This window comes from Pieris napi, chromosome 15 (genome assembly GCF_905475465.1).
Source record: "Pieris napi chromosome 15, ilPieNapi1.2, whole genome shotgun sequence".
Taxonomy (NCBI): Eukaryota; Metazoa; Arthropoda; class Insecta; order Lepidoptera; family Pieridae; genus Pieris; species Pieris napi.
This window is the reverse complement of record NC_062248.1, coordinates 9,004,403-9,018,804: the sequence shown is the minus strand read 5'-3', so window position 1 is coordinate 9,018,804 and position 14,402 is coordinate 9,004,403. Positions and strand designations below refer to the sequence as shown.

At 33.3% G+C, this 14,402-nt stretch overlaps 2 protein-coding genes across 2 annotated transcripts; one reads left to right on the top strand and one right to left on the bottom strand.

The window, feature by feature from the left end:
• Positions 1 to 3: 3 nt before the first annotated feature.
• On the top strand, positions 4 to 1,892 carry LOC125056550 (integrator complex subunit 10). The gene has a single exon (XM_047659699.1). The coding sequence runs from the start codon at positions 123 to 125 to the stop codon at positions 1,866 to 1,868; it is 1,746 nt and encodes a 581-aa protein (XP_047515655.1). The 5' UTR covers positions 4 to 122; the 3' UTR covers positions 1,869 to 1,892.
• On the bottom strand, positions 1,883 to 8,740 carry LOC125056549 (transcription initiation factor TFIID subunit 5). Its single transcript, XM_047659698.1, has 12 exons — positions 8,460 to 8,740; positions 8,203 to 8,388; positions 7,824 to 8,026; positions 7,421 to 7,620; positions 7,012 to 7,213; positions 6,578 to 6,767; positions 6,104 to 6,179; positions 5,743 to 5,880; positions 4,805 to 4,998; positions 3,686 to 3,799; positions 2,775 to 2,955; positions 1,883 to 2,154 (listed from the first exon to the last, which is right to left on the bottom strand). The coding sequence occupies exons 1-12, from the start codon at positions 8,520 to 8,522 to the stop codon at positions 1,946 to 1,948; spliced, it is 1,956 nt and encodes a 651-aa protein (XP_047515654.1). The 5' UTR covers positions 8,523 to 8,740; the 3' UTR covers positions 1,883 to 1,945.
• Positions 8,741 to 14,402: the final 5,662 nt, after the last annotated feature.

Here is a 14,402-nt window from a genome sequence, read left to right as displayed (position 1 = left end):
TCACTCATGACTCACTACTCTAGTCTGAAGTATTCAGAAATAATAATCGTTTTTATTTTGATGATTATTATAAAGGCTTTCAAGATTTAATACTTTTAATTTCCATTTTCACGATAGTAAATATGCCAGCTATAGATGCGAATATGAATGAAAGTGACGAGGATTATATAATATCAAGAGCAAAAGAAGCTCAAAAGCATAATAATTTATATTCGGCTAAAGCATGGATGTTAACTGCCAAAACTTTGTTTCCTACCAATTTTAAGATTCAGTTTGAAGCGTATTTAATGGAGAAACAATCTGGTAATGTACAGGAAGCTGCTGAATGTTTCAGTTCATTAATGGGATCGCGACAAAATCTTACAGACTTGCTGCCCGAAATATCTTTAATAGCAAATGCATTAAAGTCTAATGAACCATGTTTTTTGTGTCAAATGTTTGATAAAATATCCCCAGATATTCAATTAACCATCCTGAAAACCAGTGTAGAAAATAGTGATGATACAATGGAGCACTGTCGTTTATTAGTGCTTCTTTTAAAAAAATTCCCTCAACTTGGAGTTGACAGCCTTGTGAAAACTTTAATAAATGCTGAAAAATTCTTCTCTGATAATAAATATGCCAGATTACTTGTTGTTGAAACTTTACCACTCTTAAGTTCATTAGAATCACCAAGGCTTCTGCAGCGGCTTGTGGTAAAGGCAATGGATTTCTATAACACATATATTTATGAAGACAATGAGCATGATATCACAGATCCTTGGCAGAGACTTTTTAGTGTTTTAGATTTATTAGGAAAACAGTTAGCCTGGGACCCATACTTGGTAAACTATAACAATACTTTGAATAGGGAAACTTACTTACAGAAACTTCTCACATTGAGAAGTACAGAAGATTGCAGGCAATTATTATACTGTGGATTATCTTTTTTTCTTAGGTCATTACATGAGTATAAGTCTTTAAAAGGAAACCATATTCTTGTTGAATCCTTAGTTGATCCTGATTTGCCACCTTCAAAAAGAAGAAAGGGTGATATTGAAGTGACTGGTGTTTCGGCCTATCAGTTTCAGACAGCTGCAAATTGTTGGGAGCTATTACACAGTAATGATATTATTTCAAGGGAATTTATGAAACTTACATCCCAACTGCAAACTAAGCCATGGTTGGAAGGATTTACAGATGAATTAGCTCTGTACAGAGGCCTATATGAGGAAGCTTTGCCCATATCTAATATAACAAGTCTGACATCAAATATTATCAGAGTCTCAATATATTACTTTCAAAAGAATTACACCAGTTGTGTTGAGAGTATACTGGCTGCTTTAACTCAATTGCCTTCATTAGATGGAGTTTTAGAAGCCGATTTGATTGTCGGTGGTAAACATAGACATTTACACTTTTTACCACTTACTAAAGTTGCTATAGTTCATTACTTCTGTTCAATATTAATTAGAATATTGCTTAATACAGGCAACACTGCAGACCTCACTTATGGTCACATGTTAGTCCTCATGCAATTAGGGTGGCCTCAAGAAGAATCAATATTTCTACATATCTTAGATGTATTCAGGCATAAAGGTGTCTTTCACTATCATCTCTTCTCAGCTTATATCATCCATATAGATATATTAGAAGAACTTAGTTACATTTGGAATGAACAAGGAAAATCTATTGTTTTAGATATTCTTCCTAATTCTCAACAACATCTAGGGCAAAGAAGAATAGGAACAAGAGGAGCCGATAAGGGGGTTAAGGATGATTTCAAACAAGCTATGAAAGCACAAGTAGCTCGAGCGAATGAATCTGTATTAAATCTAATGATACAGTTTATAACATCAGAGCGATCGTATTTAATGCAAGTTTTATAAAGTAAAATATAATGTTTATGAATTTATATGTTTTAATTTAATAATCATTTTATTTATTAAAATGCTTATGTAATATACTAAGAACTTCCTTCATATGAGCCTACAGCTAACAAAAGGTTGCGACGTGTAAAGTGCAAATTCTTCAATGGGGAATTCTTTGTTGCAAAAGATCTTAGCAAAATCTTCTCTTCTTTTGCTGGTGAACTGCTAGCAATGTTTTCATCATTAGCACTTTCATCTGTGATCAGGGCGAAGTCCCATAATTTTATTGTACAATCTAATGATCCTGAAAATTAATGGAAGTGTGAGCCATATTCTTATTGCTTTATTACTAAATAGGTCATTTAGATAAATTTAATTCCACTAAAAAATTACGTAATTGAGCGAATCACACTTCATTATAAGTATGTATGTGAATCTATACTAGGTAATCTAGGTTAGATAAAAAAACGTGTGGCACTCGGGGACTGCCGCGGTAAAGCTATTGCATAGAATTTTTTATCAACCTATGAAGTAAGTTTTTCTGTGCACCGGCCACGCTTAGTCTACGTCACCGGTCTCGTCAGAGAGATGTGAGACACAGTATGCATTCTATCCCGCTCTAACGCGTAATCGCCGCACCTATATTACGTCATGTGTGTTAGGTTTATTTCGTTACGGAATTTCTTGATTCGGTCGCCGCGCTCAAAGCCCGCGATAAAATCTATGCAATAACTTAAAAAATGGTAAAACAAATGCAGAAGTCTGTCCCGATCAAGCCATGCAAAAATAAAATGAAATTGTTATATATATTTGTTAAACAGTATTTTTGATGATATGTCATCATTATGTGGGCGGGAATTTGATAACGTCAAATCAATAGTGTATTGTTTTGAAATAATAAGTTGAAGTATACAATAGACATACCTGAGGCAAGTAGCGCTCCATCCCGGCTGAAAGCTAGGGCAGTGACAGGTGCTGTATGATGAAGAGGGAGATGGGCCGCTGGAGCACCCGACGACAGATCCCAAATGACCACTTCACCACCACCCCCACCCGATGCAAGCCAACGACCGCACACAGAGAAGGACAGCGTTAGTATGGGACGCTGTTAAACATATTCTGATGAAATAATGTAGCAGACAACAGAAATAGTGTTTGTGAAGAGGTCTTAATTTTTTACATTATATATGTCGTGGCCGGCTCGTAAGGAATACATCTATATAAATAAAAATGAATCGCGAAAAATGTTGCAAAACTCGGCTGGACCAGTTCGAGTGTTTTTTTTAATATTTACTACTTGAAATCTGAGCAGGGTTACCATGGGGAGAAAAATTTGAGAAAGATAAAAAATAGAATTGAAAAATTTCGTTTTATTCAGTTTTTAGGGGGTATTATTCCGGAAAAGCGAACATTCATGGGGGAGCATAGCAATATGCATAGCAAAATGTTCCATGTGTTGATATTTAGCTACTAAAAAGGTAGGCTAAGTAAAAAAATCATATTATAAAAGCGAAACGAATTACGTGGGTCAGCTAGATTTTTAATAAAATTGCGATATCAATCACGTGACCATTTCCAGACACATTCGATAGCGAAGATCGAATCTGTAGCGATCCAGCTTTTTAATAAATTAATAATTTTATTTATTATTGTTTTGTTGACTTAGGTAAGAAACCTTAAAACTAAATAAAACGTTTAAGGTAATTAAATTTATAATTTTAATAATTAAAATATCTCAACTATGCTGAGACTCGAAGTCAAACAACTCGCAGCAAAACAATTTCGGTTTGTCTAGCACAGAAGGTAAATATAAGTAAAACGAATATTGAGGTTACCTTGTGCCCAGTCATGAGTCGAAGTTGTGTCCCTGTGAGACAGTCCCAAAGACGCACAGTTCGATCACTGGATCCCGTCGCCACGTAGTTTGAGTTTGGGTGGAACTGCACGCACTGAGGTGGACAACTTAGATGAATTCTTTGAAATATCACTACATAGTATAAAACAAAGTCGCTTTATCTGTCCCTATTTCCCTTTGTATGCTTAAATCTTTGAAACTACACAACGGATTTTGATGCTGTTTTTTTTTAATAGATAGAGTGATTCAAGAGGAAGGTTTATATGTATAATAACATCCATTAAATAGTGGAGAAGTACTGTTATTTTTGAGGTTTCTAATGTGATGTCGTAAATAATTACATTTTTTCCGCTTACATTTAATATAGATCTAATACATATAATTAATATAGATCTAATACATATAATTAATATAGATCTAATACATTGTTCATTTAATATAGATCTATATGGCCCTTTACACCGTATGATTTAAGTGAATATTTTCGAAGATATTACAGATTTAAAAATTGCGGGATGTAGCGTTTGCGGCGGTACCGGCCGGCCGCACAGTTTTTCTGTAGTGTATTTAGTATCAGCATTGCACCGGTGCGAAGCCGGGGCGGGTCGCTAGTTTACCATAAAAAAGGGAATTAAAACAGATTTGACTAAAAAATAAAAATCATAACGAACATTATTATGGTGGGATTAACCCGTTAACCCGTGACCATGCTGTATAAAAGCAGGCGAATATCCAGATTTTATAAAGCAAATTAGTGATAGATATAGTTTTAATCCAGTAAAAGTTGGTACTAAACCTTTGCAGATGATATCTGTGCTGGACACACTGGTTTCCCAAAATTATTATTATTCAAATAATTACAGTCAAAATCTGTTATACCTAACGTCATTGAAGGGACTACTCTTATTTGTTTGAAAAATCCGATAGTCGTAACAGCCGGGACCTTTGATTTAGGTCAATATAACCGGTATGTTGTTCTAAACGATGTCGTCGTAAACGGTTTGACTGTATTAACAAAATTATTATTATTTAATTAATTATTTATTCGAACCCTCGTACAGAAACTGTATATAAATTTCTTTAATAATAAAACACTTACATCGACGTCCGAAAGATGTCCCGAAAAGAACCTCAGAGGCTGATGATGGTCAGTGGCCCAGAGTCGCGCCGTGCGATCATGTGAGGCGGACGCAAAATAATGTCCGTGGGGTGACCATCGGACGTCCCATACCGGCCACACGTGGCCACGGTACACGACCACACACGTCCAGCATTGCAGTGACCACAGACGAACTGACACAACAAAATTAAAATATAGCTTTATTTAATTCCATAAACAATAATATATTTTAAGCAAAATGAAAATATAGGGTCATAGATCGATCATAAACATCGCCTAATAACATAGTTATTGAAAAAAATACAAATTCCTCTAAATGTATCTTTTAACTAAAACATTATTTCGTCTCTTTCTGTCAAATTGTGTTTACGCTATGATGAAAAGAGACAGACGAGTTTAAAGATTGCAATTAAACTGTTTTATATGTGCATGTTCATGAACGAGAGTGGTACTCTGTAACTTTCAATACTGAACTCAATTATTGGCATAATTCTATATTAATTTTGATTAATTGACAACCTTGAATCAGTCAACACCGATACATGTGAAGTTAGCTAATACTAATCAGATAGCACAATTTGCATTATCTCACAAATGACATTTAAAACAGTAAAACATAAGAATAAAATAGTAATTTTATATAAAATGCTTTTACATCATAAGAATAAGCTAATAAGCCCACTGTGTATTTTTGTACACATACATTGGTACAGCGTTTTGAATATATAACATATAAGAATAACAAGGCAAGCCTATTCTTATGGAAACCGTTATTTAAAGAACAGCTGATTGTAAATAAAATGAACTTTGACATAGGTAGTTATTTAAAAACAATTGAAAAACTATTCAAACCGTAGTAGCTATGTACATTTATTTTGTTGAACAAAAAAAAATCGTAAAAAAATAATTATAATTACTTGTAGAATCTTCAGAGCAAGACAGCAGTAACGTTTTGAAAGGATCAAACGCGACTTTATAGACTGGTCCACTATGACCAAACAGAGTGCGACATGTATCTCTGTCCTTCTCTTCCATCATCCTTACCAAGACATCACCTGAAAGGCAGAAATTATATTAATATTTAAGAATGTCATATTTATATGTATAAAGTATTGAACAATGGATAATACTTCATAAATACTGAAAGAAATGTGCTACCAAATTAAATAATTAATTAGTTAACTGATTTAAAAATATATCCAGCTGTCAAATTGACAAGTCATTAAAATGGAAAAAAAAGAAGATTATATTAAAGTAGACAAAATTTAATAAATCTACCTGCTTCCTTGTCTATATCCTGCAATTTGTCCACAGATTTCATGCCACGAAGCCTGACTGAAGTCAGAGTCCATACCTGAGTCGATAGAAAATAAATATTTCACTTTTTTTATTAATGAAATAAAAAAAAAAAATGTATTACAATCCCAACATCTCAGCCAAAATCACATGTTAAGAGGTATTATGATATGAGAAAAGCCTCATTTATAAGCCAAAGTTTATATTTGCAATAGCCTTCTGCTAAAAAGTACTTAATATAGAAAGCCCTAAATACAATCATTCTGTAGTTTTTGCCTACACTGAATACAATATCATGTTGCAAAAAAGGTGGTACACTGTTTTGAATGTAATTTAGGCAAATTTATATAAAAACAACTCATATAATTTCTCTTAGTAAATTGTTTGTTTTTAATTTTTATTAATACACAAATATGTATATGAAATCTGATTGAAAATAGAGATAGGTCATATTACCTTAATAGTAGAAGTGTTAAAACCAACAGCCAGCAAAGAGGAGTCGTCACATATGTCTGCACATAAAGCAGTATGTCCGCTGTTCAGTAATGTATAGAAGCAAATGGAAGGCAGAGTTTCTGGTCCCAACTGGACTCGCTTTGAAGCCTCCCTTAGCGCTTTGCCTTTTTCTATTTTATCTGTTTCTTTCCTGCAATATTATTTATAATATTCTAGTTTTGAATAAAACTCAATTTTTTATTTTATGAGAAATCACCCTATAATGGACCAAATGCATGCACCAATTGAGGTGGTTCAATGAATTTATTTTGTCCACTAGAAACAAAGCTTTGATTGCTAGCATACTGTAGTAATAATGGACTTCAAGCATCCAGCGAAGAACACATTTCTTTGTTTCATTCATAGATCATTAGTATTCATTCATTCATACTCACAATTCAGGTAATGGTATTCTGTCTGTGGGTGGTGCATTAGGATCTACTTTAGGTTTTTTCATAAACACATTATCCTTTTTTGCCTTTTTCTTTTTAGGCTTGTCAGGTGTTTCTTCCACTTCTTCTTCATCCTCAGGTGGGGTAGCAAGAACTTCAATGTATGGCTCCTTTAGAAGCCCATAGTAAACCTTTGCACGATTTTCTAAAAGGAGTATTATACAAATACAAAATTACATTTAACTCAGATACTTTCATAGTTCTTAATGATGTATATACAGTGAATTTCACCTATAACAACCGAATTGAATCAAATTGAATTAAGTACAATATTCATATGACTTTAGCAATTGTTTTTAATGAATAATTTGTAACATATTTCTATAAATTATAATTTAAGGATCAACAATACCATTTCTGGAGGCCTCCCCAAGAATTCCACCAGCAGTTGCTTTCACCTGAGCTTGTGTTCTACCGGGACCATCATGTATGTCAATGAGAATGTGATTGTTAATTATATTAATAATCACTGGAGAACTCTTTTGCTCATGAAGAAATCTCTTTAATTGTGACGAAGCGTCTCTTGATAGCTGAACATCAAATTTGTTTGTGCTAAAAATAAAGAATGTTAAATTGTAAAATATTCCTAGTTAAAGCGTAAGGGCACCCTTTAAATTACTTTAAAACATCCAATAAAGCACAGGGAAGCCACTAGGCCACCACTGCTATAGATATATGTGATTATATCTCTCACTTGTAAAAAAGCACATGAAACATCCAGTTATGTAAATAGTGTAATAAGTTTGTATTTATACCTGTAAATCTCTGCTAATTCATTTCCCTTAATTTGCTCTTTAGCTTTAACAATAGATAGTTGTTGTAGGTCATCCTGGTAATAATCTTCTTGTTCTTGACCAAATCTTTCCAAAAATTTTGCAGCATGTTCATTATGATCATACAATATCAATGATAAGTACATATGAACAAATACAGGGTATAAGAGAGTTGACAATTCATACTGGGAAAAGAAACAATGCATATATTTGTATGTACACAATTTTACAGTAATTTTAACTATCTTGCATATCTTTAGTTTATGAAATTATAATAACATCTGTGATATTATCATAGTAAGTTACTGTGTAGTTCAAATATAGGGCCAATGGTAGATGCTATACGAGATTTTCTACGAACCTTGCAAATATCAAGAGAGTTTTCAATAAATTTTTTAAGACAGTCATATGCATGTTCATAAGTAAAAGGATCGCTCTCAGTGTGGTGTACTGAGAGTATGTTTGCTATCTCAACTTCAGGTAAATCTAAGTTTTGGAACTCGGTATCTCCCAAGTTTGCTTCTTTTCGCAATATTTCTTCGGTGCCCTGAAATGTTACAATTAGTTTACATACGGTTTAGATAGAATTGATTATTATTGAGGTTACCAATCGCATACCTTTAAATTATATTTCTTTAATAGCTGTAATACAGCCAAAAGAGGAGTCGATTTCTCCCCCATGATTTTTTTTTCACTTTACTGCTTTATAATATGACTTAACGAACACTATCATTTAACTATTGACTTGTATTTTGCAAGTTAACATTTCCAGGATAATTAACTAATGAAATTTAATAATAACGTACTATTTATTATGTCTAACAACTAATATTTTTAAAAATTCATGTTTGTTATTTGTCTGTTTCGACTTTCGACAAAACCAAAACATTAGAAATTAGAATGGATTATGGAATGGAGAACGTAACCATAACCAATTTTTTTTTAAATTTATTTATTGGCCGGATACAAAGTCCATTGGCACAACCATAACCAATCTATAGCAGTGATGCCAACTCCTACAAAATATTCCCCCTAGGACGAACTTCAAATACACCTAAATATCGATTGCACTGGCTTAAGAGGTAATTTCAAAAATGAATACAAAATAAAAATACGTTCAAGTGGTATAAAATAGCTATTCGATATTCGAATTTTATAGCGTTTTGTTATTTCAGTTTTAACCACGCTTGGAGTTTAAATTTGGTTATGATTGTTGGATTCTAGGCTTAATAAAAAATTTAAAGTTGTAATATAACATGTGTTTTTTAAGAAAAAAATCTTGAATTAAGTATCGTTAATGGGTAGATTCCCCATAAATTTGGGGGATTGCCCCAAGTTTATGAGGATGCCAGAACACTGATCTATAGACAGTAAAGTTCTATAATCTATTGTCAAAATTATACAACAATTAATATAAATCACAATTTGTGCAAATTACACATTCTTATCGCAGACTAAACTTTATCATCTTAGTAGAAGGGCCTGAGCCAAAAATTCAGGGCGTCAACGTGACCCACTGATGATGTGATTACAATATCTACGACAAAGAAACCTTGTGACTTGTGTATCTGTCACCCGAGCGCGCGAATATTAGTATTGAGTTGAGAGATTCAACTAAACAAAATTGTCGCATTTGGGCTTCTGAAAATCCTAAAGCAATTATTGAGAAGGCTTTGCATACTCAACGTGTTACTGTGTGGTGCACTATGTGGTCTGGAGGCGTGATTGGGCCGTTTTTTTTCGAAGATGAGGCTGGAAATGCGGTAACAGTCAATGGATCACGGTATCGCGAGATGTTAACCACTAAATTTTGGCCTATTATTGATGACATGGATATCACTGAAATGTGGTTTCAACAGGACGGTGCCACATGTCACACAGCCAATGAAACGATCAATTTATTGCAAACCAAATTTCCCGAGCGCATAATTTCGCGAAATTCAGCTGTTAAGTGGCCAGCCAGATCGTGTGATTTAACACCACTGGATTATTTTTTGTGGGGCTATGTTAAAGACAGAGTCTATACGGAGCCAATCGAATCGATTGCAGCCTTAAAACTCAAAATCCGTGATGTCATTAACGAAATAGACCCTCCATTTTGCCAAAAAGTGATTAAAAATTTTGATGAAAGAATCAACATCTGTCAGCGTGGTCGTGGTGGACATTTCCCAGATATCATTTTTCATTCATAATTGCCAAACTTTTCTCTTTGTAATACAATAAAAATTTTATTCATTTTCCTCTAAATTCTTTGTTTTATTTTGTTTTAGAAAACAAAGTTCTTGTTGAAAAACCCTTTATTATCATTTATACTGGCTGTTTGGAGTAAAGTCCTTTGTTTTTCCCATTACGGATAAATTAATATCATCATCGTTATCATTTATAATATACCATTCCTATTAATTTGCAAATATAATTTAAGATGTTGATTTTTTTATAGCAGAAAATAAAAAAGTTACTTGGCATTTTGTCTAGCGACAAGGAAAAATATTTTAGAGATAATAGTGATAAGTGGCTATTGTTCCGATGCATACTGTCTATTTTATTATTATTTAACAATTACATTTTCATTAAATATTTAATGACAATCTCAACTGACTTAGACGAAACAAAGGTTATCCATATAAAAATACACAAGCTAAGTCTTACTTTTTTTATGTCCTCTGGTAACGAGACCTTTAAGCCAGTTAAGTCTTATCATTTTACAAAGACTAGCGTTAGTAAATACATAGACTAAATTTTACTCGATAGTTTTTAATTTATAAAAAAAAATGTATATAATCTTTATATAATAATATAATCTTTATAATGTATATTATTTACATTTGTCTTATTTGCTTTTCCTTATGGAAAAGGTATGTCACAGACCGAAAACAATGCTAGGTATAACCCGCGGCACGTAAGTCTAGCGCTGGCCGATACGTGGAGGGGATTGCTGCGCATGTGTACTGTCGCGCGGGGGACAAAATGCGACTGGAGAGCCAATCGACGCTCTTCATTCCGCTAGCCCCCCTCAGGTACCTTATTTTTTACTTCTGCGCAATAACGGTCAGCGCTAGACTTACGTGCCGCGGGTTATACAGATGCAATAATAAAATTCATACAATGACACTGTATAATAAACAATTTGAATTTATTGACACTAATGTCATCATTAGTTATAATTACTTTTTGACAAAAGATAACTATTATCTTTGTAATTATTATATTGGACAAGTAGCAAATTCGCTATCATATTGTATTTTAAACGAAGCCAAATGTTTGGCTAACCAATCTGCTCCTATTGAGCAGATAGATAATAGTACCTTTTCTCAAGATACCTTGGAATTTGTTCCAAGTAATTATTTAAATTAGATTTTAAGACAAAAGAGGTGATCTCTGGCAATAGTTCTAGTCATAGTTGTTTATTAGGAGATCCATCAAACTCCTTAAATGTCAATAATAAAATCAATAATAAGCATATTTTAAATTTAGTACATCAGAGTATTCAGGGTTTGATGGGTAAAGAATTGGAGTTGGAGTTGTTCATGAACTGCAATAACATTGATATCTTATGTATTACTGAACATTGGTTAAAGGACCACCAGTTCATGTTTAGCTTCAACAATCATCTGGTAGCCAGCTCGTTCAGCAGAGTTAATTTAATACGTGGAGGCTCTTTAATTATTGCTCGGAATAATCTTAAATTTAAAGAACGTACCGACATAGTGAGCCTGTCTGTTGAGCGAGTTGCTGAGATAGCATGTATTGAGCTTGAGCAGTTCATTGTATTGAGTGTATACAGGCCCCCTAGTACTTTATACGATACTTTTGAAAAAATCCTAGAAGATGTATTAATAAAAATATCCAATACTAATAAAACAGTTGCCGTCTGTGGAGACTTTAATATTAACTTATTAGATAAATCTAGTATTGTTAATAGATTTTTAATCTTATTGAAATCATATAATTTATATAATATTTTCCTTGAGCCAACTAGAATAACTGCCACCAGTGCCACTTGTATTGACAATGTTTTTACAAATGTGAAGCCAACTTTCTACTCAATTATTAATCTGTTAGATTCAGATCACTGTGGCCAGTTGGTTTCATTTACTAAAGACATTGTTAAAGCAAATCGAAAAAATGTTAATTTTGTTCCAGTAACCAGTTATCGTTTAGAACTTTTTAAAAATAATTTAAATGAAAAACTGCCTGGTTTGCCTTATCACAATAACCCTGACCAAGCTTACTCTTCATTATTTAACATGATTAATTCTCAGTTTAAGAAGGTTTTTACATCTAGATCAGTTTCTGTTAGTGATCGAGTTTTGTTTAGTGACTGGGCAACACCAGGTATTTTTAAAAGCAGAATAAGATTATTTGAATTATATAATGAAAGGAACCATGATCATAGTGAAAGGTTTAGGGAGTATGTTAAAAATTACTCTAAGACTTTTAAGAGAGCCTGTGCTGCCGCAAAATCTCTACACATTAAAAACAAAATACGATCTTCTGCAAACAAAATTAAAACTACTTGGAATATTATTAATTCTGAAATAGGAAGAACCACAGTCAAGAATAATGATTTTCATCTTAAAATTAATGATATAGATGTTAGGGCGGATTTGGAGGTGGCAACCGAGTTTGAATCTTTTTTCACTAATATTCCTGTATTAACAACTCAAACTTTGTTGTCATCTTCCGGCTCCGCATACAACATACTTAAAGACTGTGTCGCAGAATGTGGGACAAATTTTGAATTTACAGTTGTTAGTGCTAAGGACATTCTAGATGCATTTAAAGATTTGGAAGTAAAAAAGTCCACCGATCTTTGGGGGTTGTCAGTTCAAATAATATCCTCAATAATTGAATGTATTTCCCCATTTCTGGCAATTGTGTTCAACTCTTGTGTCGCATCTGGTGTGTTTCCGGACTTAATGAAGTTAAGCAAGGTGATTCCACTCTTCAAATCTGGTAGTACAACCGATCCTACGAATTTTCGCCCTATCTCAATTTTGCCTACACTGAGCAAAATTTTTGAGAAAATAATTTTAAAGCAAATGCTAAAGCATTTTAACAGACAGAATCTTTTTCACTCCAAACAATTTGGATTTACTAAGGGTCGGTCTACTGCTGATGCAGGTGTGGAACTACTCAAAAATGTATTCGAGGCTTGGGAGAATTCACAGGATGCTTTAGGCATATTCTGTGACTTGTCCAAAGCTTTTGACTGTGTTTGCCATGACACACTTATCAAGAAACTACACCACTATGGCATTAGAAATAAGGCTCTTAGACTTCTCAGTTCATATTTAGACAATAGAATACAAAGTGTAGATATTAATGGCAAAAAATCAAAAGGATCTGTGGTAACTATGGGTGTTCCGCAGGGTTCAATTCTAGGTCCTTTCTTATTCCTTATCTATATCAATGATTTACCTTTTTGTGTAAGGGATGATCACAAAATCCTATTATTTGCGGATGACACTTCGCTTGTTTTTAAAGTTAAGCGTCAACTTGAAAATTTTGACCAAGTTAATTTGGCACTATCTAAGGTTGTCCATTGGTTTAATGTTAATAATCTGCTTTTGAACTCAAGTAAAACTAAATTAATAAAATTTTCTACGCCTAATGTGAGGCAGTTAAGCACCAATGTACAACTGAATGGAGTAGAGTTGGACCCTGTTGAGTCAACTGTTTTTCTTGGCATTACTGTTGACGCCAAACTACAGTGGGGCCCACACATTAACAAATTGTCTGGAAGGCTCAGTTCAGCTGCTTATGCTGTAAGGAAAATTAGACAAATTACTGATGTGGATACTGCCAGAATTGTTTATTTCAGTTATTTTCATAGCTTGATGACGTACGGCATTCTCCTTTGGGGAAACTGTGCGGATATTAATACAATCTTCTTATTACAAAAAAGGGCTGTCCGCGCTATATATAAGTTAGGTCCTAGAGTTTCTCTCCGAGAGAAATTCAAAGAGATAAACATTCTGACTGTAACTTCACAATATATTTTTGAAAATTTACTTTATGTTTACAAAAACGAACCGGATTTTGTCAAATTGTCTGATCTTCACTCCCGAAATACTAGGAACAAAAATAATTTAACAGTTCATGCTACTCGCCTTCATAGAATAAGCAACTCGTTCATGGGTCAATGTATACGCTTTTACAATAAACTTCCTATGGATGTTCGTAAACTTCCCCTTAAGAAATTTAATTTTTTTATTAAATCAAAATTATTAACTAAAGGATATTACAGGATATCCGATTATTTAAATGATAGAAACGCCTGGGATTGAGCTGCTCGCTTATACAGCTATCGCTTGTGTTTTTGTAAGCTGTCTTTCACTTCTTTTTTTTTTTTTTTTGCATGTTGTACATATTTACAATCTGACATGTCTTGTGCTTTTGCATATGCATTTTATTTTATTCTATTGACATGTTTGTGCTTAGTGCATATTCATTTTTTTACATTTTTTTTTTTTCTATATTACTGACATGTTTTGTGCTTAGTGCATATTCATTTTTTCTTTTTCTACAATACTGACATGTTTTGTGCTTTTGCATACA

Bases quoted from the DNA above. Each gene is read 5' to 3' on its own strand.
- LOC125056550 (XM_047659699.1), top strand. From the start codon at position 123: ATGCCAGCTATAGATGCGAATATGAATGAAAGTGACGAGGATTATATA.
- LOC125056549 (XM_047659698.1), bottom strand. From the start codon at position 8,522: ATGGGGGAGAAATCGACTCCTCTTTTGGCTGTATTACAGCTATTAAAG. The intron at 6,180-6,577 runs GTAATATGACCT...CTATCGACTCAG, and splicing joins TTAACACTTCTACTATTAAG to GTATGGACTCTGACTTCAGT. The intron at 4,999-5,742 runs GTAATTATAATT...TTGTTGTGTCAG, and splicing joins TTGCTCTGAAGATTCTACAA to TTCGTCTGTGGTCACTGCAA.